Source organism: Seriola dumerili, unplaced genomic scaffold (genome assembly GCF_002260705.1).
Source record: "Seriola dumerili isolate Sdu_G_001 unplaced genomic scaffold, Sdu_1.0 BDQW01000337.1, whole genome shotgun sequence".
NCBI lineage: Eukaryota > Metazoa > Chordata > Actinopteri > Carangiformes > Carangidae > Seriola > Seriola dumerili.
Window position 1 is genome coordinate 865766 of NW_019174592.1, and position 21337 is coordinate 887102.

At 41.8% G+C, this 21337-nt stretch overlaps 1 protein-coding gene across 1 annotated transcript in view; it reads right to left on the reverse strand.

Annotated features, from left to right (window-relative positions):
* The window catches only part of clstn2 (calsyntenin 2), a 184231-nt gene that overhangs the window by 71269 nt on the left and 91625 nt on the right, over positions 1 to 21337 (reverse strand). The window contains exons 7-9 of the mRNA XM_022760453.1: positions 3877 to 4062; positions 1784 to 2041; positions 589 to 710 (exon numbers count right to left, since the gene is read on the reverse strand). Coding sequence (XP_022616174.1) covers positions 589 to 710; positions 1784 to 2041; positions 3877 to 4062 — 566 coding nt within the window. The remainder of the gene's footprint in view (positions 1 to 588; positions 711 to 1783; positions 2042 to 3876; positions 4063 to 21337) is intronic.

Sequence of the window (21337 nt, forward strand, 5' to 3'; positions counted from 1 at the left end):
TTGCCAGTGAACACAGTGTTTTATCTCTAGATATATTTTATTCCTTAGAGAAATCTTTACATGATGTGTCAGGCAGTGAAATGGTAAAGAAGAAGAAGGAAAAAAAAACTACTGTGGCTGTAAATATATATTGAAAAGTCACTGAAGTCATTAAAAACTTCATGGTTATTAAGAAGAGTGGTATGAGAGTTCTCCAAATTAATTGGGGTTAATTAAAGGTTAGGCTTTTTTGTTGCACTGAAGGAGGATTTTTAGTGTAACTATGCACTAAGTAGAAATGCACACAAGTTACTGTGTGCACACACAAAAAGGCACAAAGCTGTGGATGTGTGTAAAGCTTTTTATAAGGTAGTGAACTGACTTCATGCCACACTTTTAAATGAACCAGGAGTCTTGTAGTATTAGTGCAAGATACAGACTAACATAGATTAAGCCAAGAAGAAAAAAAAATCCCAGTGGATGTTTAATCCATAGATTGGCTCATAACCTACTTATCACATCCACAAAGGTGAGCTGATGTATTAACTGAGGTCGCCCGGGATACAGGTTTTCCTGTCTGTCTTACGTGTCCGAACGTCAGCGTCTTACCTGCTCCAGTTTCCAGTGGAACTCGGCCGGTCTGAACGTGTCCACCTGTGTGAAGTCTCTCCTCAGCAGAAACACCAGGCGGCAATTATGGACATACAGCGAGTAGTGATGACGGTTCATCTCTGGAAAGGGAGGGAGGAGGAAAGAAAGAAAGAAAGAAAGAAAGAAAGCGAGGAGTTGGCACCAGATATCTTTGGCCACATACATCTTTGGATCATGTGTGCATCACGTATACAGTACGATGATGACACACACTTACCCTAACATTATTATTCCACCATGAATGTACGATTGGGCATAACATTAAACTAAATAAATATTTAATTATGCTCTGCTTTGTTAGCGTAGCTCCGTGACATAGAGGAATAAACAGTATGAGGTATTTCACAGACTATTTGTTGTCAATAAGAAAACATTTTGTTGGCCTTTATTGCCCCACTTGTCCCGTCACTGTGCAGCCAATATCTTTGTATCATGCAGGGAGCTGCAGTTGGAAAATGACTGACTTCCTGTTGCTTACAGATTTTTGGTGATGTGCCACGTCTCCAGTCAATGGACCATCCTGGTAACGTGTACAAAAATCCTAAAATCAGAGGCTCGGCTGGGATCAGCTAATCCACTCACTTGATTTGTGGTGTGTGGTGTTAATCACTCTGATCGAACCACAGGCTCATATGAGAAATGCTGATCAAGTCAGATGCAAAGTCTGGATGGGACCTCAGCTGTCTCAGGATCAAAATATATTGAAAAGACCAAAACCAAGAGTCTAATAGTAAATTCTGTAACATTTTCTTACCTCTCTACTCTGATTGGGCCTTTCAGCTTTAAATGGCTACCAAGTATATAGTTACATTTTTTTTTTTTTAAAGATCAGTAATTTCCTAAAACAGCTGGGCACTGTTGTTTTTAGCAAACATTACTCAAACACAAATAGTGAATTTGTTGGGGACTACTTTTAGATGTGGATTAATACGTAGTTGGTGCTCTAGTGAGCATTTCTGGTAGCAGGGATTGACCAAAAATTAGCTACAAAATTAGTATCAATGTTTCTCAATGGTGAGTTATATATAATTTACACCAGACTGTGGTTACACAGAGAGGTGGGATCAATTCATTATTGTTTTCGGTCTTGTCATGGGGTTTGTGGAGAATGTCAATGTTGAGAGTGTCGATCCTTGTTAAGGCTCCTACGCACCGGTCTTGTCGGAGTTACAGAGCAGTGTCTCCTTCTCAGCTCTGAGTCCGGGACTGGGCCCGTGCTTCATCCACGTTGCTATGGTGAACTGGTCGGTCAGATTCTGCGGCACCACCCAGTCTGGGATTTTCGCCGCCTGACGACCATCAAACCTGAAGATCAAGTCGCTGTCCCTCCCGCTGTCGGTCACCAGGGAAGCCGTCCAGTTGGTGGCGGCGCTAGGGGCAGGGAGAAGGTCAGTGCTGCCCGAGGAGGCCCCTGGGGTCACAAATAAGAGGTGCGACAGAAGATATGTCAATAAGAATCACAGCAGATATGCAGCGTGTATTGGCCTAACCTTGGCTATGATTACTTATGAGTAAGGCAGATGGCGCGACTTAATGTGTAATCAATGGACCGAGATGGATAGAGGATGTGGCTATTGATTCATGGCAAATGAAACTGACTTTCAAAAGGAAAGAGATGTGAGTCATCGTTCACAAATTCAGAACATAGCTCACCACTAACATGTGCCTCTATGGAAACAGGGGGGACGTATTGACGGAGTGCTATGGTAACACAAAGAGAAAAGACTCAGCGAGGAGTATATAGTGTCTGGTGTGAATCAGCCATCATATGAAATGTTTAGAGTGATCCCTATATGTCCTGACAAAACACACTTATCATGACTGCTTTCACTGACTCATCCCGTTCCCTTTTCTCTTCCTCCCTTTAAAAGCAACTCCATCATTCTTCTGACACAGTAACCTCAATGTGTTGCGTCCTGAACGATCTGTGTGTTCAAGCTGTCACCTTGACAAACGTTATTTTGGCCACAATGTTCACCTTGCGCCTCAATATATTTGACATGCCCTTACCGATCGATCTTTGCCACTGTGTGACAGTGAAAAATGCTTTTCATGTGTTTAAACCACATTTATAAATCATTTATAACAGCTTACGGATGGTGATAAATCAAAGCAGTGTGGAAAACACGCTGTTCCGAGGAAAAAATGGCCAATGTCAGAATTCACCATGTCTCCTTTGTCCAGGCAAACAACTGCACAAACATGCATCTGTTCATTCCTGCTAATAACACAACATTAGCACGTAAGTTGATGTTTTTTCCCCGTCTTTAAAGCTCCGTTTTTCACCACCTCTTACTCATGCCAATGTGACTCCAGTAATTAGATTCCCTCAGTAAATAAATACGCATCGACTTCTCCAGGACGCAGTTGCAGCCCTTTTTTTGCCCGATGTCTTTGTACATTATCTCAAATTGATTGTGCTTTAAAAAAGCAATTACAATTTATTCTATTCGCTATCAGATAATGATTATGAGGTACCTGAAAAGGGCTCTTTAGTGGTAAACCATGCATGGACTGGGAGCCTGGGGAGGCAGGGAGGGGATGTTATGCATTCAGATGAGCTGGAATGGGGCTTGTGAAGGCCGTTAGTCAAAGATGATGACTCCAGCCCCCCTGCTGGCGGTGCAGTGTGGGCGGGGAGTGGGGAGTGGGTAGGCTCGACTGCTTTGTTGGTGCTCTGGGCACCGACACGGCAGCTTGGCTGCTCATCAGTCACTGAGGAGAAAGCGTGGTAGCATCTGGGGCGGCTAATGCCCTCGCTCTGTCACATCATTAGTGACACAGCTTTAAGTTGCAATTCTGGTGCCTTCATTTAGCACAGGGGTTTACCAGGGACACCAGTGGAGATGAGAAGGCAACACAAACTGAGAGCTTTCAGATGTTGGTTTAAAAATGGAAGAGAAAAGCCCTCAGGCCCTGTCTGACCCTGGTACTCAGACCATGGATTCAACTGATGCTTTTAGCCGCAGCTTACTTCTAATTTAATACATCAACTTTCAGTTTGCCACATCAGTCAGAAGTCACCTTTGATCAGCCATCTACTGTATATTCTACATATCATATGCCATGCAAATAGCCACAGGTCCAGCCCTCATTTGATTTGCTTCTATATGCCAGATATGCACTCTCAGTCTAAGCGATTTGTCAGTGTGGTCACACACAATGATATTATGAATATTACAATATTCAAACCATAACAGCAATATCCTTTTTTCTTTTTTCTTTTTTTTTTTTTGCAAAACCTACCACAGAGTTTCTGTAGAGATTTCTCAGAGTAGGTTTCTCGGTCGCAGCCCTTGCCGATGTGGCTCGTCTGCAGCTCCACCGTGGTTCTCACCGATGACAGCGGCCCGCCACAGGTCTCCAGGTGCATCTTGGGAAACAGCTGCTTACTGCCCGTTCCAGGCTCATAGTCCACTCGCTTATTCCAACCTGGAGAAAAAGGGAAAAAGAGATGGATTGATGATTGGCGATCAGACAGAATAGGTTGAACTGCAGAGTCTGGTCTCCTGAGCGGACACACCAACTGGCTGCAGATTATTATCTAAAATCAGATCTGATTGTCACAAACCGACTCGTGTGCGTTTGTTACTGCTCGTCTTGCCTCATTTTGTCCATTTAGGCTACCATCAAAAAAAAAAAAAAGAGACTCCATTTCCGATTTTTCAATGCCACTAATATTTCTGCCATCACAACTCAATATCCTTCTGCCAGAATGTGCCCGGCTAATAAAATTGCTGCATTGTTGTTGTAGTGCAGTGCAGTACCTGCATTAGTGGCAGTAGTCATTATGCTGTCACTGTCTGTCCTGTCAGCTCTGAATTGTGTTTTCTGTCTGGGCAGGCTATTATTTTGTGCGGCGCTGATGTTTTCACTTCCCAAGCCTTTGTTGGTGTGAATTTGTGTTTGTCTGCGCAGTCTCCGCCGGAGACAACATGAGAATGAACTGCAAAATTATGTTGCCAGTTTTGTGTTTTTATGATTTTTGTTTACAGTGAGCTGATCTCAAACATTATCTGAAAGAGCATCTGGCATATCTCCTGTCAGTCCAGTCGCCTTCTTCTGCATCTGCATCTTCTTCTTCATATGTATGAAACTAGGTCTTTAAAGCAAACTCTACCAGCTCAACTTTAAAGGGCCCATATTTTACACTTTTCCAGTATTTTATTTGAAGTGTTGATCCATAATAAGATATATTTGTGGTTTTACATCTCCTCTCTCAGGCTTATTTCTGGAGCTCTAGACACAACAGGTCGGTGAGCCAATCAGAAGAGAGGAGGCTCTGAGTCTGAGACTGTTTTCTGAGTGATCGAATAAAAATACAGCAGATTTCAGGTCACTCTGAGCGTCAGAAACGCTCAGAGAAACCAAATCCTGCAAGATTGGATGGTGGGTCCAGGTGGGCGGGGCTTGGGGCATGGTTGTGACATCACAAAGTTCCAGAAGTCCTGACAGCTGGTTTTAAGACTCAGTTTCTGAATACAGGCTGTGTGTATTTCTCTGTGGACTGAGGCTTTGATACTTTCACAGTGTTAATACAGAACCTAGACCTGCTTTATAATAAAAGAAGACATGGAAATCTACTTTTATACTATATGGGACCTTTAACTGGGCGCCCAACTCTCAACCATGCTATCCCATAAATGCGGCTAGTGCACACAAACCACTTCCTATGTGTCAATCCTTCTATCTGTTGAGCTATTGAGCAGGAGCTGGAGCCATAAGCATGAAGCCGAGCCGACTGGAGAAGAAGAAGAAGAAGAAGAAGAAGAGGAAAAGCTCTTTGTGGCCTGTTAAATCTGCCATGTCCACTTCCTCACACACTCACCACCTGGTGCTCAAACACATACACACACTGCATCTGTTTTGTAGTTGATTTACCTTCGCCAGACTGCGATTACTGTGGGCCGCTGAAGCACTGTTACTATGGGATTGTCAGTGGCTGCGATGAGAATAGGCACAAACAATGCAGTGCGCTTAACGAGAACAAAAGCACATTCATGAGCGCAAAAAAAGAGAAAGGGGACACAACCACAAAAGGCTCTGCCGATTTGTATATTTCTGTAGCCCTCTGTCACACACACACAGCTATGTCCTCTCATCTGTTGATTGCTGCTTTATATATCACCTTATCCTGTGGTGCCCTTAGAGGGTTGCATCAGCAGTGACTGATGACACACACTGAAAGCTCAAAGCAACAATAGCAGCATAGACAGGCAGCATTTAGCAGTGTTTGATGGTAAAGCAGATAGCTAACCTTGGTGAAGTGGAGAGAGAGTTTTAAAAAGATTCCTGGTTACTTTCACAGCAACGCTCCATTGATTATTCTGTCATCGGATTCTCTCTCCTTCCACCAAAGGCTAGAGACTTGCGAGAGACCTTGATAAATCTTCCACCTATTTTGTGCCATTAAAGGAATAATTTGACATTTTTGGGTAATGATCTTATTCGCTCTGTTTCCTAAGAGTTAGATGAGAAGATAGACACAGCTATCTGTCTGTTCAATATGAAGCTGGAGCCAAGAGACAGTTAGCTTATGTTAAAGCACAGTATGTAACTCCTGTCGCTAGGGTTCTCTCAAGCAAAACAATAACAAAAGACGGCACTGGGTGACGTTATGAAATAACATGGGATCATGGGAGTTATTGTCTTCACCACCATTGCAGTAAGCTTCTCCGGCTTTGGAGTCCTTCAGTATCAGTCATTCATTATTCATTATAAGTGGGTAAAAGTCATTTTTCTGGCAGGAAACCACAACACTGACACATGCACATTGGGGATATGATGTCATTGAGAGGCAACCATGATGTTACCATGATGAAAATCACAGACTTGAGAATTGATGGAAACATTTAGGATAATTTAGGATCATTCTTAGACATTTCAATATGGAAAAGTTACATATTATAACTTTAATAGAAATGGGGGAACAGGTAGCCTGACTCTGTCCAAAGGTAAAAAATAAAGTCAGACTACTGGCACCTCTGAAGCTGGAGCCTTCGCTGATTGTTTGGCAACTTCATGGTGGCTCCCGGCCAGGAAACAGTCTGGCACATAATGTATTTTTTATGGATTAAACAAACAACTTAAGAGGTGCTGGTAGGAAGATTTTGTTACCTTTGGGCCAAGCCAGGCTAGCTGTCTACTGCTACTTTCAGTCTTTAAGCCGAGCTAACCATGTGGCTCCAGTTTCACATCGCACACACAGATTGGTGTCGATCTTTAGAGATAGCTCACGGCAAGAAAGCCCATTTCCCAAAATGTTGCACTGTTTTTAAGCAATGTAACACTGCTGCATGTAATATAAAATGCAATGTAAGTGCTGCAGAAGAAGCTGTGAACATTCTCATCAAAAGTCTTCTGTTGTGGGAATTTATCTAATGGCTCAAAATGAATGAGAGTCTGCTGAATGTCTGAGAGTGATGCTTTCAGATTCAGGCTGGAGAGGGGGCGTAGCAAGTGCCCTGGTAATAACATACTCCACGGACAACTGGAAGTCAAATGACCTGAGGACTTGGCTTTAACACCGCCTAGCTGGCTCCATATCCACAGAGGGAGGCGCGGACGGGCCAGCGCCTGGTTACGGATGCATGGGAGGAACTGGTGGGAAAGTGGAAGGATAAATGGGGGGTAATGGGTTGAGGACATAGTGTGCATATAGATATGGGAGGAAGGGTTGGGTTGAGTGTGGAAGTGGATGATTAAGGTTTATGGGTAAGAGAGCATTGGACAAACATGAGGGATAGTAAATGCTGTCGACTCTGAGGAGAGATTAAGAAGGTTGTACTCTCATCACCTTTTAATAGTTTTTAATCTCACAGAGTGGAGTGGAGTTTATTTGTCTGGAGGGGGCAGTGACCAACATCCGTTCACTAATCCCAGTAGCTTCAGACATACGTATACATCCTGTCAGAATGCAAGGGCATGCAAATTACATATTCATACCCCAATTGGGCAGCTTTTTCTGATGTCGCCAGTAGGCCTATCACATCGTTTACTGAAGCTTGACACTGTTTATTTCCAGGTGGTGTTTAAGTGTTGTAGGGAATACTTACTTTGCTATGTCTTTATGTCGAATATCTTAACATTACTGGAGGGGTGTAGTACAATAAAGAGCTTAGAGCAATAAAGAAAAAAACAGAGCATGCAAAATTGATTAAAAGTGAGATTCTGTTGCTGCACTTAAACCAGAGCCAGTCTGAACTCAGACACTGTTAGCTCTGGGTTCATTCTATTATACTGGCTCCTGAAAGACTGGGATAGGCCTTTTCCACTACGGGAACTTAAACTGGCCACGATCGATATGCTTACATGAAATGACAATGTGGGAGGCGTCACTCATAGTGATGAATCTACATAGAATCTGTAGTTTCCCTCAACTTTACAGATCTTGCAGTGGGTTCATTGTTCAGCTGTCATGGCATCATTTTCATGCAGCTGTTGTCAGTGAAAAATATCTAAAAGCCCGCTTCATACTACCTGCTCTGCACCAAGCAACAGACAGACACAGTTAGAGACTATCTGGTGAACACAGAGGAGTATTTAACAGCTTAAGAGCCATGTATTTCTCAAGGTTCATTTCCATTTACCTGCTTAATGCACAATTTGAAATTGCGAACTTTAAATGGAAACGTGAGCTTTGAAATGTCACAAAAAAATGTATCCACTTGCATGCGATGGTTTTTCCAGACTATTCTACATAGCAATATCCCGCAAAACTGAAATGGATACACTATTTTCGCATTCAAGTAGTGGCATCCGTCGTATCATAGCCCCAGAGAGCCAGTTCCAACCGAGAGGCAGCCTGCTGGAAATCTTTCGTCACGTTTAATTGGAATGATATTGCAAGAGGAGAAAACCCAGCCTCATTTGCACAACATAACTTAATGGAAACACAATCCATTCGCAACTGTGTTTTGTTGATTCTTCTTCGTCTATAAAAAAAAAAAAAAAAAAAAAAAACTTTTTTTTGTTGATTTTTCTTCGTCTAAAAAAAAAAAAAAAAAAAAAAATCACTTCTATTTTGTGGAAACTCGTCTTCTTAGGAGCTGGTGGAGACAAAAACAGAGCAAAAAGAGATTGATATTGGACTTAAATTTACCAAGTGGCCAGAAACGTATACCTCCAGTAATGTTTTATTTTATTATGATATTTTACAGCTGCCTTAAAAGTATCCTCATGTATCGTTAAGGTGAGTGTACTGAGTGCCACACCTTGTCACACCACACTGATGCCCATTATACACAGCCCATTAAGGTTTACTGTAAAACACCAGGTAATGGGCCCAGTTCAACACTGGAGTGACCCCACTGAGACAGAAGCCATGATGAATGTAAAAAGAGGGCGTGAAGTGCACTGCCTCAAATATAATGAGGAATGGGGTCATCGGTCAGAAGGCAAATGAGGAGTGTGGCTTGCAGCACATCATGAAGACAAAATCGCAACACCGAGTGCAGTAGCAGATGTTCCTTCACACCACGAGGCCCATTTCTTTTTGAGACACAACTCCCCTCCATGTTTAGACATGAGGTTGGGGGTGTTGAAGTACGAATATGAGCTGTTAACAAAGAAAAAGAACATAGATACACTCACCACAAAGCAAAAACTGTTTACTCTTTATTTCACAGCTTAGGTTTAGATAAGGCTCATACAAACAGCCTCATTTTATTGATACATATTTGGCATTTAATAATGGAAAACACTGCAGCAATGTAATGGGAAAGGTACTTTGCCAAAAAACCACTGGACTGTGGTGAAGTGTGTTCACACGGATAAAACAAAGACGCACATCTACGTCTCTTTGATAGTTGCACCGTTTATCAACACTTTGATTTCTGGAAGATAAAAAAAACCATCCTTCTCCCTGCCATAGTTTTGAAGCACTGATGCGCTCCTCTCGCAGGTGGTTATAAATGAAATTAGCCACAAAAACTTTCCACAGAAACCTTGAGTTATTTCATGAACTAACACAATGTCTTGCTGCACACAGTATTGATTCTCCAACACCTACATTGTGACTTTCTGTTAGGTTGCGGAGGCAGACGTATTTCCTATCTTTCACGCTGACAACTATAATGAATTGTTCTGCTCTGTTGGCACTTCAGCCTTTTATTAGTTTATGACTGTCTGACACAATGGCATCATATTCATGTTGCTCTGTGTTTGTTAAACAAGCTCAGGCTTTATAGACTTTTTCTTTATGGACTGTTTTTATTTAAGCTCTCTCACACACGCACGCTGACAGTAAAAGCCTTTCATAATGCAGCAAATAAATACAGTGCAAGGTTGATCATTGCAGGGGAGGAGTGTAAACGTACATTTGCTCAAGTGCTGTACTTCAGTAGGACTTTGAGGTACTTGTACTTAACATGAGTACTTTAATTTTATGCCACTCTATACTCCTACTTCAGTACAGTTCACTCTTTACTCCACTACATTTATGTAACAAGTAGTCAGATTTTCCATACATACATAAATCATGTGATCAGATAATAACACATGCTGCACTGTGAATGATTGTAGTAGCCAACTGTATAAGAAGTAATTATTTAATTATTAATTAATTATTTTTGACGCTTCAAGTAACATTTTAAATGCAGCACTTTTATAGTAGTAATATATTAGTAGTATTTGTAGTATTGTAATTAAGAGATCTGGATTTTTGTTTGGGAAATAGTAAATTTGATTTCGCGTTGCATAGTGTATTATTTTCTTTTCTTTCTTATTTAAACTTGAAAGTGATTGAGGGTGAATCCCTCATTTACAATGATGTCGAGTGGATAAAAATACCAGCTAAAAACGAACATCAATTAAAACAAACATATACAATATAATTAATGTAATGACAAGACTCAGTCAAAACAGGTACAAACACAAATTAAAAGGTTAGAGATTAAGAATCTAAAACGACCAAGAGTTACCAGAAGAAAAAATGTTTAAAAGTGCTTTGTAGTGAGTTCCAGGTAACAAGCTGAGTATGAACTCGAGGGACATGGAGTGTAAGCCAGTCATTAGTCCTGGTGTAAACCTACATGGAAGTAAGATGTGAAGGCAGTTTTCCAATAAAGGCTGTAGCAGATCTCATGTACCAGATACCATGTATTATCTGATGCTATTGTGATCATGGTGAAAATGTCATGATAATAATCATAAAGTGACCTCCAGCTACATTCAACATCTCTACACTCAGCAGGCTTGTATCTTTACACTGTAATGCTGACTCAGTCGACTGACACGTTCCTATATGATCTGCATTGTGGAAAAGTGTGTATGTGCACATGCATACTCAGCCATCATTAAAGGGTTTATTTTGAGGCCTATACTTTCATGTATGAAGCAGTGGTTCCTGTAATCTTGCTGAGCTGCACTTGTGTCCCTGCTAAATAATTTATTCCTATTTAAGAGTCTCTGCAGGACGTCGCCGCTGGTGATGCGATCACTCACCGGAGCAGCAGGAGCTCCCTGACAGTACAAACAGGGCAAACATATGCACACATAGAGACTTGCAACCAAAAAATTTGACAAAAAGTACTTGCACCTTGTTATTCAGATGCCTACATACAGACAGACAGAACTACACATGCATTCACTGCATGCACACACACACACACACACACACACACACACACACACTGCTGATGCACAGGCACAATAACTCAGAACACAGGCTTGCACTAAAGCCCTGCTGTCTTACAAGCAGTGTGGGTTTAATAGGAAGCTATTTGGTCTCTATTGAGTTGTGTGCTTGCCTGCAGTACACTGAACAGAACTCACACAGAGAGCCCAAGAGTTCCTCTCTTTGTGAATACGAGAAGACGACGAGAAGCAGAGGAAGTGAGGCAGACATGAAAACCACCATGCGGAGCTGGCTCACCAATGCAGAAGTACAAACTCCTCACTGGGGTGGTGATCATAAAAACAACAACAGCAGCAGCAATAACAGCAACAACAACAGCAACAACAACAACAACAACAACTACAGCAAAAAAACGATTATGTGGCTGCTTAAGTGAACAGTTTTTTCATGTTTGGTTGTAACCTTCACATGAAGTAATGAGAATGTTAAATGTACTATTGTCAACAGGATTATGAGCTAAAAGTTCACTTTGATTTAATTACCTTCATTTTTCTCGACAGTATCTATATAATGAACAAGGTGCTTATAACCAAGTTATGGATAGCATTTACTGGTAAGAGTCAGGAAGAATAGACTTTGGAATTTGAACTAGTAATATGGACATTTGCCAACTTCTCTTGTGTTTGCAACAGGCCTGCAAGACACAATTTTACTTCTCACAGTAGAAAAAGCAAAGATGAAAATACAAATGTTATATTTCACCGAATCATCTCAGTGAGCAGACACACAGGCACAAAAGATGACTTGTACTTGACAAAATTAGCAGTCGACACTTCACCACTGTGTCCATTCTGCGTTTTCAACTGATTACTGAGTTATGTAACAAAGGTGGTTATTTAAAGAGCCATAAATGAGCATTGAAGTGATCAGCTGTTGGTGTGCTTCGGAGATATCAAACAGCGTTTCAAACCCTCTCCCCACACACGTCTCTGATGGCGGAGTTGGGCTGTATTCAACATTTTTTATACATCATTTATGTGTTTCTGAAGCCGACATTACAACACGCACACCCACTTCATACAGCGTCTGCCTTGGTGAAAAAGTATGCAGGGTGTGAACTTTGTTCTCAAGCTCTGCGTTTTCTATTCTTCACACAGCAAAGCATTTTTTTGCATGTACAACCAAGTGCAACGCCACAAAAACCTCTGAGGAGCGACCGTATGAAAAGGTGAGGTTATCTCCATTTACGTGAGGCATGAGGCCGCGCTCCTCTCTCAGCCCTGTTGCCTAGAAATTATGTTCATAAATACCTAAACCGTCTTCCCACCTACATTCTTGTGGCAATGTAATCGCTGGCAGGATTGTATTCAGAGGCATTTTATGAATGAATGACTGAATGGAATTCCACATTCAGTAATGGCAGCAGAGATGACAGCATGTGGTCGGAGTGGATGGCGGGAGAATAAAGTGAATTAATGTCAAACCAGAGATCTGAGTTTTCATCCACAGTCCCATCCCCCATCCCCCAGTCTTTCCATACAGCCTTCACCCAGTCAAAACCATTAAACAGTTTAATAATGCTGTTAATACTTTGGAACAAATATTTTTTCTGTAAACATTTTACTGATATGCTCAATATCAATATGTTTGCAACTTCAACATATCCTCATTATGCTAATGGAAAATGAACTCAAGCACAATTATATTTTCTAAAAAACATATTTTCTGTTGCAAATTAGTTGCATATAAACATAATTTGTTTGTTGTTGTTTCTCTGTGACTACAAGCTTTTCCCTTGTCTTTGCGTGTGGACATTTATAATAAATATAAACACTTTGCCTCGTCTGTGCATCTCAGTATGCTTCATTTGAAGGATACTGAACCCTTAAATGCTTTTGTGTTATAATTCATACAGCTTTATCATCAGTGTGAATTGGATTTAGGACATCTGCACCATACCGCACTGTGGTATTTGCAGCAGCTGCTTTCAACGGTTTGATTAATAAGAGTCGGGTCACAGTAAGTTTTCTGGCACAACTTCACCTACTTCCAAGGTGCACGGAGAAAGGAAAAAGTCTACAGAGGTCAAAACTCCAGCAACACTTCTACAAGTGTTGATGGAGTGAAAACCGACTGCTGAAAGTGTGAAGTTGTTCTGCAGTGGCTCACTCACACAGCCCCCGAACTCTGGATACCCAACACCAGATATCATTAAAATTCTAAATTTCTACAAACACGGACGCTCTGATTTCCAGTTTACTAACTAAAAAAGTTGGTAAAATAAGAGCCTCCCACACTGTGTTTTAGCGTTTTCATCTTTCTACTGGACTATGAGAGATTCACCAGCAGATATGAATTTAAAATTGACACAGATGTTTTCTCAGGTGTTCTGTGTTTATAGGAGAAACTCCGACACACTTACAGTGTATTTAGACACATCCACCTGTATATGTACAGACATACAGCTGAGGTAAGTTTCCAGCATCTTCCTTCAACTGAAGGGTGTGAAAAGCAGAGCGTGAGGGAAGGAAGATGGATAGAGGTGCTTAAGAAAATGATGCATCATCACACTTTCATGCTGTTCTCCATTGCTGGGGGCCGTGGATGAGTGTGTGTGTGTGTGTGTGTGTGTGTGTGATCACTAAGTTCTTGCATGTTTTTGAACGTGCATGTAGATGTGTGGACGTCTAGGATGATGATCGTGTGAATATTTTGTGTGTGTGTGCGCATGTAAAAATGCTGACACCATGTTGAAGTAGTCAGGGGGGTCGTCATTACTCGTCCCAGCCATCAGTAGGAGAGCCAATTTCCATTTAAAAGAGCACTCGGCTCCTCTTTTCCTTCCTTCTTTCCTCTCCCTTTCCTTTTCCTCTCCACCTATGTCCTCATCTATCTTTGGAAAGTGCCATCTCTCTATTTTCTCCTCTTTTTTTCCAGGCCGTCACTCTCTCTCTCTCGCTCTCTTTCTCAACAATGCCCCAAAAGCATTTGTTTTAATGCTTTCATACATCCTCTTTCTGTCATACAAGAGACTTTGCTCTTTGTTCTTTTATCCAAAAAATATGACAGACAAATTTAAAAGGAAGTAGATTGTTTCTTCCTTCCTGAATCCTCCATGACAGCAGCATGATTTTATGCATCTACACAGAGGAGTGGTTCCCAAATGTCTCTTTTTTTTTCGGTGATTTATATTACCACATTGGCTTGAATCGTTGCCTTAATGTCTCTACTACAGACATAGTGGAAGCTAAATCATCTGTCACGTAGCTGAGAAAGAATGGTGTCAGAGAAAATGCAGTACAACAACCAAATCTTTGCTGACTGCAATGAAACCTGCAATATATGAGTTTTTGGCCACTGGGGGGCAGCACAACAAGCTGCTAGTTGCATTACACATTATGCTCACAAGCTAGTTCCTAGCTTTGGCTCCTGTTGGTTCTGGGGCTGGTAGTGTAAATTGATTGCTTTTTTTTTTTTTTTTGCTGAACACAGCTGCCTGTTGGGGACGGAAAGAAGAAAGTGAACTAAAAAAAAAATTAAAGTTGCAGGCTGTAAAAATAAAACAATGAGCTAAAGGATGCTAAAACACTCTGAGCTGAGGGAACATGGACATGAAGAGCTGGGTGATAATTTTCTGTGGGCTCACTGTGAGCCCTTAAACATTATATATAGTCATTTAATTCATTGTTAATATAAAAATATCGATTAGAGCAGTTTTAAATAAATCTACAAGTTGTTTTATCTGTTTCCTGTTCGGCAAAATGAGAGTTATATTTAACTGGGGTCTTATATTCAGGACAGTGTGGTGCACACAAAGAGACAGACATGAAAATGAAAATGTCTCTTTAAAACAAGTTTAGAAACACCATTAATATAATAAATACCTTTTCTCATCACTGAATTTCAAAAGTCACAGCATAAGTTCGAGATCTGCAGAAACTCACAGGTCTGCCGTGTGAGCACCTGAGGTGACAGAAACATATTTCTATTATAGTAGTCTTATAAAGAGTGTAATGGGATAATTTCTAATGAAATTACATTATCTCTCATTCTGCAGGATTCTGTGGGAAGCCTCCTAAAAGACCCCAATTTCATGTCCAGACTAAGTCTAATTCTTTTCCTCCTTTTGAGGATTGAGTGAAAATGACAGTTTAATCCTGGCTGTTTAAAGTGGCGACACTGAAAATTGTTCGGTAAAAAGGTGCCGCTTTACCTTCTTCTTTTCTCCATCTGTGTTTTCACCGTGCTCACGTTGGCAGCAGACTAAGCGAACCACTCGAGACGTCCACGTCCTCTCTCTCCTCATGCGGCATCCTGAGGGAATCTAAGGCTAGTCGGGACATGCTGTTAAATCCCTGCAGCGTGTCTGCAACAGGGTCTGCTCTCCCCACAGGGCGAGTTTCCAACATGACGCTCTTTAGTCACTTAAGGTTGTAGCCACAGGTGAAGGTCAAAATGCAGCATAACTTTATATTGATTGGTCAAATGACATCACAACTTCTGCTATATGTTTCCAACGCCTGTCCCTCTCTTGATGTAAAAACTCATCTTCCGTTTCCTTGACACTTCTTCCCTTTTCTTTCTCATTCAGTCACTCCCCTTCACTTTTTATCCTTCTCTTCTGTCTTTGTCTTTGGATTCATGAGTGCTCAATGTCGCCCTGACACCGAAGTGGCACTGTAAAGGAAACTCCAATCACAAGGACTGAAGAAGTGTGATCGCTCTTATATAGGTGTATGTGACTGTGCTGTTATGTATTGTGTGTTTGTGTCTATCTCTGTGTTTGTGTATGTGTGTGTGTGTGTGTGTGTGTTTTGTGCATGCACCCATGTGTGAACAAGGTATATCTGCAGCTTGTCAGGAGGTTTGTGTTGATGTATTTCTTATCCACCCCCCACGCCACACACACACAGACACACACACACACACACACCTTAACCCCAACAACTACTTGCCTGACCCTAACCCTAACCTTGGTGTCTTCACCTTAAAATGTAAGGATTTATGTTACTGGGATTTTCATCCAGCCATTGCCCTCCTCCGACACAATAAGGTGAACGCAGGATGTCAGCCTCTCTATCTTTTTACCCCTGCCACCACTCATCCATCCTTCCTGCCTCAAACTAGTGACGGGGGTTGGGAGAGTTCGTGCGCGTGCGTGCGCGCATGCAAGTGCGTTATGGGGTAATGCAATAAAAGTGAAAAGTGGAGTAAGAGGCGAGTCTGGTGACTGTGATTTACACTGGAGACTACTGGATTCCTACTTCAAACCAGCACTGTATCAGAGAAGAGAGACGAATGGAGAGAATGGAAGAAGCGCGAGGGTGAACTGATACTGCAAGATGGTGAGATGAGAGGAAAGAGAGAAGTAAGAAAGCATCAAACCCACAAAGGGAAGAGAAAAGAAAGAACAAAGTGATAAAAAAAGAAAGAGAACAAAGTAAGAAAAAAAAACAGGACATAGACACATAGCACAGAAGGAAAACAATGAAAGTAATAAGAAAAAACAGAGAGGGGATGAAAAGAACTGGAGCAGCAGCCAGACAGCCTCAGTGTGAGATTAGAGAGGAAGCAAGAGAGGAGTAGGAGGTTAGAGGAAATGGGAAAAGGAAGTGCAGAACCATTTATTTTTCTTCTTCCCCTCTTTAATTCATCCTCTTCCTACTCTTATCAGAGATCAAGACTATTGGCTGCCAGACACACACACACACACACACACACACACACACACACACACACACACACACAAACACATAGACTTGAATGGCATCCCAGAGAGTTGAGCAGAAAATGCAACTCAAAAAGACGCCTGAGAGCCTGTGTTGATCTCAGATTCTCTACCTGAGGTTGGCTCTCAACGTCTCATCAACGTTATTGCGAACACAGTGTAATCTGTCTCTCTGAGTCTGCGACACCCTTTTTTTTGCCAAATATGATTCAATCATTTTTGAGAAACGCCTCATTGATCTGCCCCTGGAGTTGAGTTCTGTGTCTGTTTGTTGTGGTTTTTTGAAGTGAGATCATTTATGTATATTTTTTTATATTTAGAAAACGTATGGTTTGGGATGTTTTTATACAACAGCTTCACAAGTGGAATTTTGTAAAACCTACCAGACTGATGTTGTCAATGTTAAATATTTAATCCCTAATGTAATAAGGACGCCTTCCATAGGTCTCATGAGAGAGAGCACAGAGTGTTAAAAAGAAACTCGTCTAAAACATAAACATGTTGTATAAGTCTAATTATTCCCTGCTAGTTTAAAAACCTGAACTGCAGTAAAACAGCTTGCCATGGTACGTATGAACAACCACATTCACCACACACACAACACACACACAACCACACACACACACACACACACACACACACACACGCCTCAGAGCCATTCTCCAAACACAAAGGACGGATATGAATATGTAGATTTCTTTTTTCATCAGTGTGACAATCTGTCACTCAAGGCGTGTGCTAATCTGTGTGTGGTTGATGTATGTGTGTACACTGTTTACGTGTGTGTGTGTGTGTGTGTGTGTGTGTGTGAGTATTCCACCTGTTGTAGAGGGCATACGTAACAGAAATGGATCTTGCATGTATTTCATAGGCGAGCAGAGCACGTTTAATGGGACATTAAACACGTCTTTTACAGTCCTGTAGCACAAACTGATGGTTCATGGGACGCCTGATCAACACAGGAGGCTCAGATATTTCTCTTCACGCTAGACTTGTTATTCAGAGAAGAGAGAAACTGTGACTTTGTGCTCAGTGCAGTTTGGCTGGTGTGTGGTCGGGTGGGGGGGTGGGGGGTGGTGGGGGGGTGCCTCGGTGGCTAATTTGGCAGAGCACATGCTATGTAGGCGCAGTCCTTACTACAGCCTGGATTTGAATCGTAGTCAAGCCCTTTGCTGCATGTCATCCCCTCCCTCTCTTCTCTCTGACTTTCTCTCTCTCTCTCTCACTGTCCCTATCATATTAAACCCATAAATGTCCAAAAAAGAACTTTAAACGGCTGGTGGGGGGCAGGAGTAAGCAGATTCCAGAGTCTCGGAGTGGGAATAGAAATTGACGTATGACTGGTCCACCAAAGCCCATCTGGAGACACCATCACATACAGTCCATGTCACACTTCACGCAGTAAATAGGTTAAATTGACCATGATAATTGTTATTTCCTCACTTTTTATTATCGTAGTTGGTGCAGAAACACTGTATGAGAAACACCTTTGCATATTGCAGTCCACAACTACAACAACAAAGTAGCTACAGTCTAAAAAATGGTCATATAATTCTATAACTGAGAGAGAGAGGGATTAGAAATCAGACTGGACAGCACAACAGTAAATATAACACCAGACATATTTGAATTTTAGTGGCTTTTTCTTCCTCAACTGCATCTTTCCGTAATAAAACTCTGTAGATCTGAGTTAATCACTCAAGACTCAGAGTGATGCTTAAATTAGCATATTATAATCTCTGATTAAAGCAGAACAGAAAACAAAGTTATCCAACATTATCCTCCTAAATAAACCCAGACAAGCTTCCTGTTGTCTTCTGCCCACCCTCTGCTGTAAAACGTGACTGGTGTTTATACTGGGAGCTGTACTGGTAGCTGTGGTCCTGAACCCACTCTGCGGCTCTGCTCCTCCTGCAGTTGCTGCTGTTAGATGCACAACTATTTAAAGCGTCTGGATTTTTCTGGATTGACCTTTTTTTTTTTTTTTTTAACTGTGTTATTCATGTAAAACAAGTCACGACCTGCTGCCTCGGTGTTTAAACCATGATACATAACACATAAGATGATGGCCACATAGAACCAGAATGGGCTGTGGAGCCTGCTCCACTGGGCCAATCACCACAACACAGCCACGTCTATCTCCCTCCCTCTTGCTCGCTCTCTGTCGCTGCCCGGTGTTTTATTTTTTTCACATAACAATTACACACAATTTGTGTAGCGGCCCATCGAGAAAAGTCCTGGTTCACCCAATGGCCACCCTCTGTCTCTCATGTGTTGAGTCTGTTTCCTGAGTGTGTTTCCTCATTTATCACGAGGAAAAGATTGTTTTGGCCATTTTTACTGAACGCCACAGAACACTGGATGATGAGGCAGGAAAGTCTGAAGCATGAACCATGAACCGATACGAAAAGTGAAAGGTATATCCTCCTCCATCCAAACAGATAAAAGAAAACGAAATGAACAGAAGCATCAGACAAAGTGTCATTCAAGCCCAGTCTGTGCACGCCCACACAGTCCTCAGACGTGGGCTAATCGGGAACAAGAAGAGCACCAGTGTTGGTGGACCATTTTTGATGAGCAATCGCAGTCGGAACTAAAGTCAGTAATAAATCGTGTTGCTTGTGATCGGTTCACAATAAAAGCCACCCTGTGTTTCACCAGTTCAGCGCTTTCACTCTGAAGCAGCAGCAGTATGAAGTGTCCAGTTTGCATCAGCAGTAAAGGCTGCATTTGCCAGCGTTTTAACTTTCCCCTCTTATGTCACTCTATATCACGGCCTGTTTGCTGAAAACTACGAATGCAATTTTTTTTTTTTTCAATCTTAGAAACTGCCAGTGTGCGACTTTCTCACCTGCACATAATAATTTCTTTGGTTTGTAGATACTGGAGGATTCCTTATTAGAGCTCCTTGCACTTTCAGCTAACTGACAAGAACACAGGGAAGAGGTTACACGTGAGCAAATAGGAAACATTTCAGTTGATAACAAACTCTGCTGCGAGATTTCTGCACAATTATGGCAGCTTACCTATTTACTTTACTGTAAATGTTTCATTAGCATTAGCAAGACTTGAAGATACTCAGCAGTTTAAGACCAATGGTTACGGTTTATTAACTTAACAGTTTATGTAAATTTACAGATACAGACTATTTCTACATTTAAACTTTAAGGAAACAGGAAGGTTTTGTTTTGCGAGGGTGTTTGTTCTCTCAAACTGTGAGTCTCCCGGCTCTGGGCTGTAAGAGTGATATAAAGCTTTCTGTCACTGCCAGCTGCCTATTGTGGCGTTAGAAACAAACTGCATTACACCAAATAAAACTGATAACCATCCCATCGAGTGAAGAGAAGAGGCTCTACAGCAGTTTGCTTACTCTGTCACTTATCTTCCCTTCTGTCCACTCATTCCATTATTGGTTTTTCTTGTGTTTGTGTTCATGTGGATGAGTTTCTGTGCGGACAGTGGGAAGGAGGGACATGGAGACACAAGATAGGATATTGACTGTAAGAGTTTGAAAAGTTTTCAATTGTTTTGGACAAGCATAAAGAAGTGAGATTATAGTTTCTTGATTTTGGCAGTTCTCCATGTTGCCTTCTGTTGTCTGACAAGCCCAAAGCCAGAATGTTTTCAAATGCTGCCACAATAACAGTTCACTGTATAACAGGAATGGTATACTGAGAGGATTGAATTGATTTGAAGCAATACAAAAAAAAAAACTAGACGCCTGTCAACGTGTTGATGTTCCGACCCATTCAGTAGTTCCAACACCCATCATCAAACTCAGCCTTTATTTTGATCTCAACTACATATCTGTAAAGTTTTGTATCTGTATCTTCCACTGTCCACCTCCTGGTAGTTCCTGCTACAGCAGGTGTCTCCAGGACCACATTCTGTCGCACCTGGTGATAAATTGATATACAGTAGGGTCCAAAAGTCTGAGAGCACTGTATGTACGGATGGAAGAGTGGCACGTGGCATTTTATACCTCACTACAAGAGAGCCCAGGGGAAGGAGAGGTGTGTCTCTATCTTGGTCCTGGAGGAGATATAAGCAAGGGGTGGAGCAACAAGATGCATAGACTTGATGATGATCCAGTAAGTTTACCTTGTCCTCCCTAACCTATCCATCTTTTCCCCCTGGTATCTGGCAGAAATACCAGTGTCCCCACTGTGGAAGAGCGGGCAATCCTGGGAAGGGATGCTCCCAGTGGCATCACGCCACGCGCCACCTACACAGGGACTGTCAGCCACACACACCTACAGCCAGTAAGAAGACAACTGGCTTTGACAAGGGAAGGGAAAAGCCACAGCAGCAGTTATCTTGCAGAAACAGAACTCAGACTAACATTGGTCCTGATGTCCGAACAGCAAGGCGAGTGGTCCTGCTAGAATTGACTGTTGCCTCAG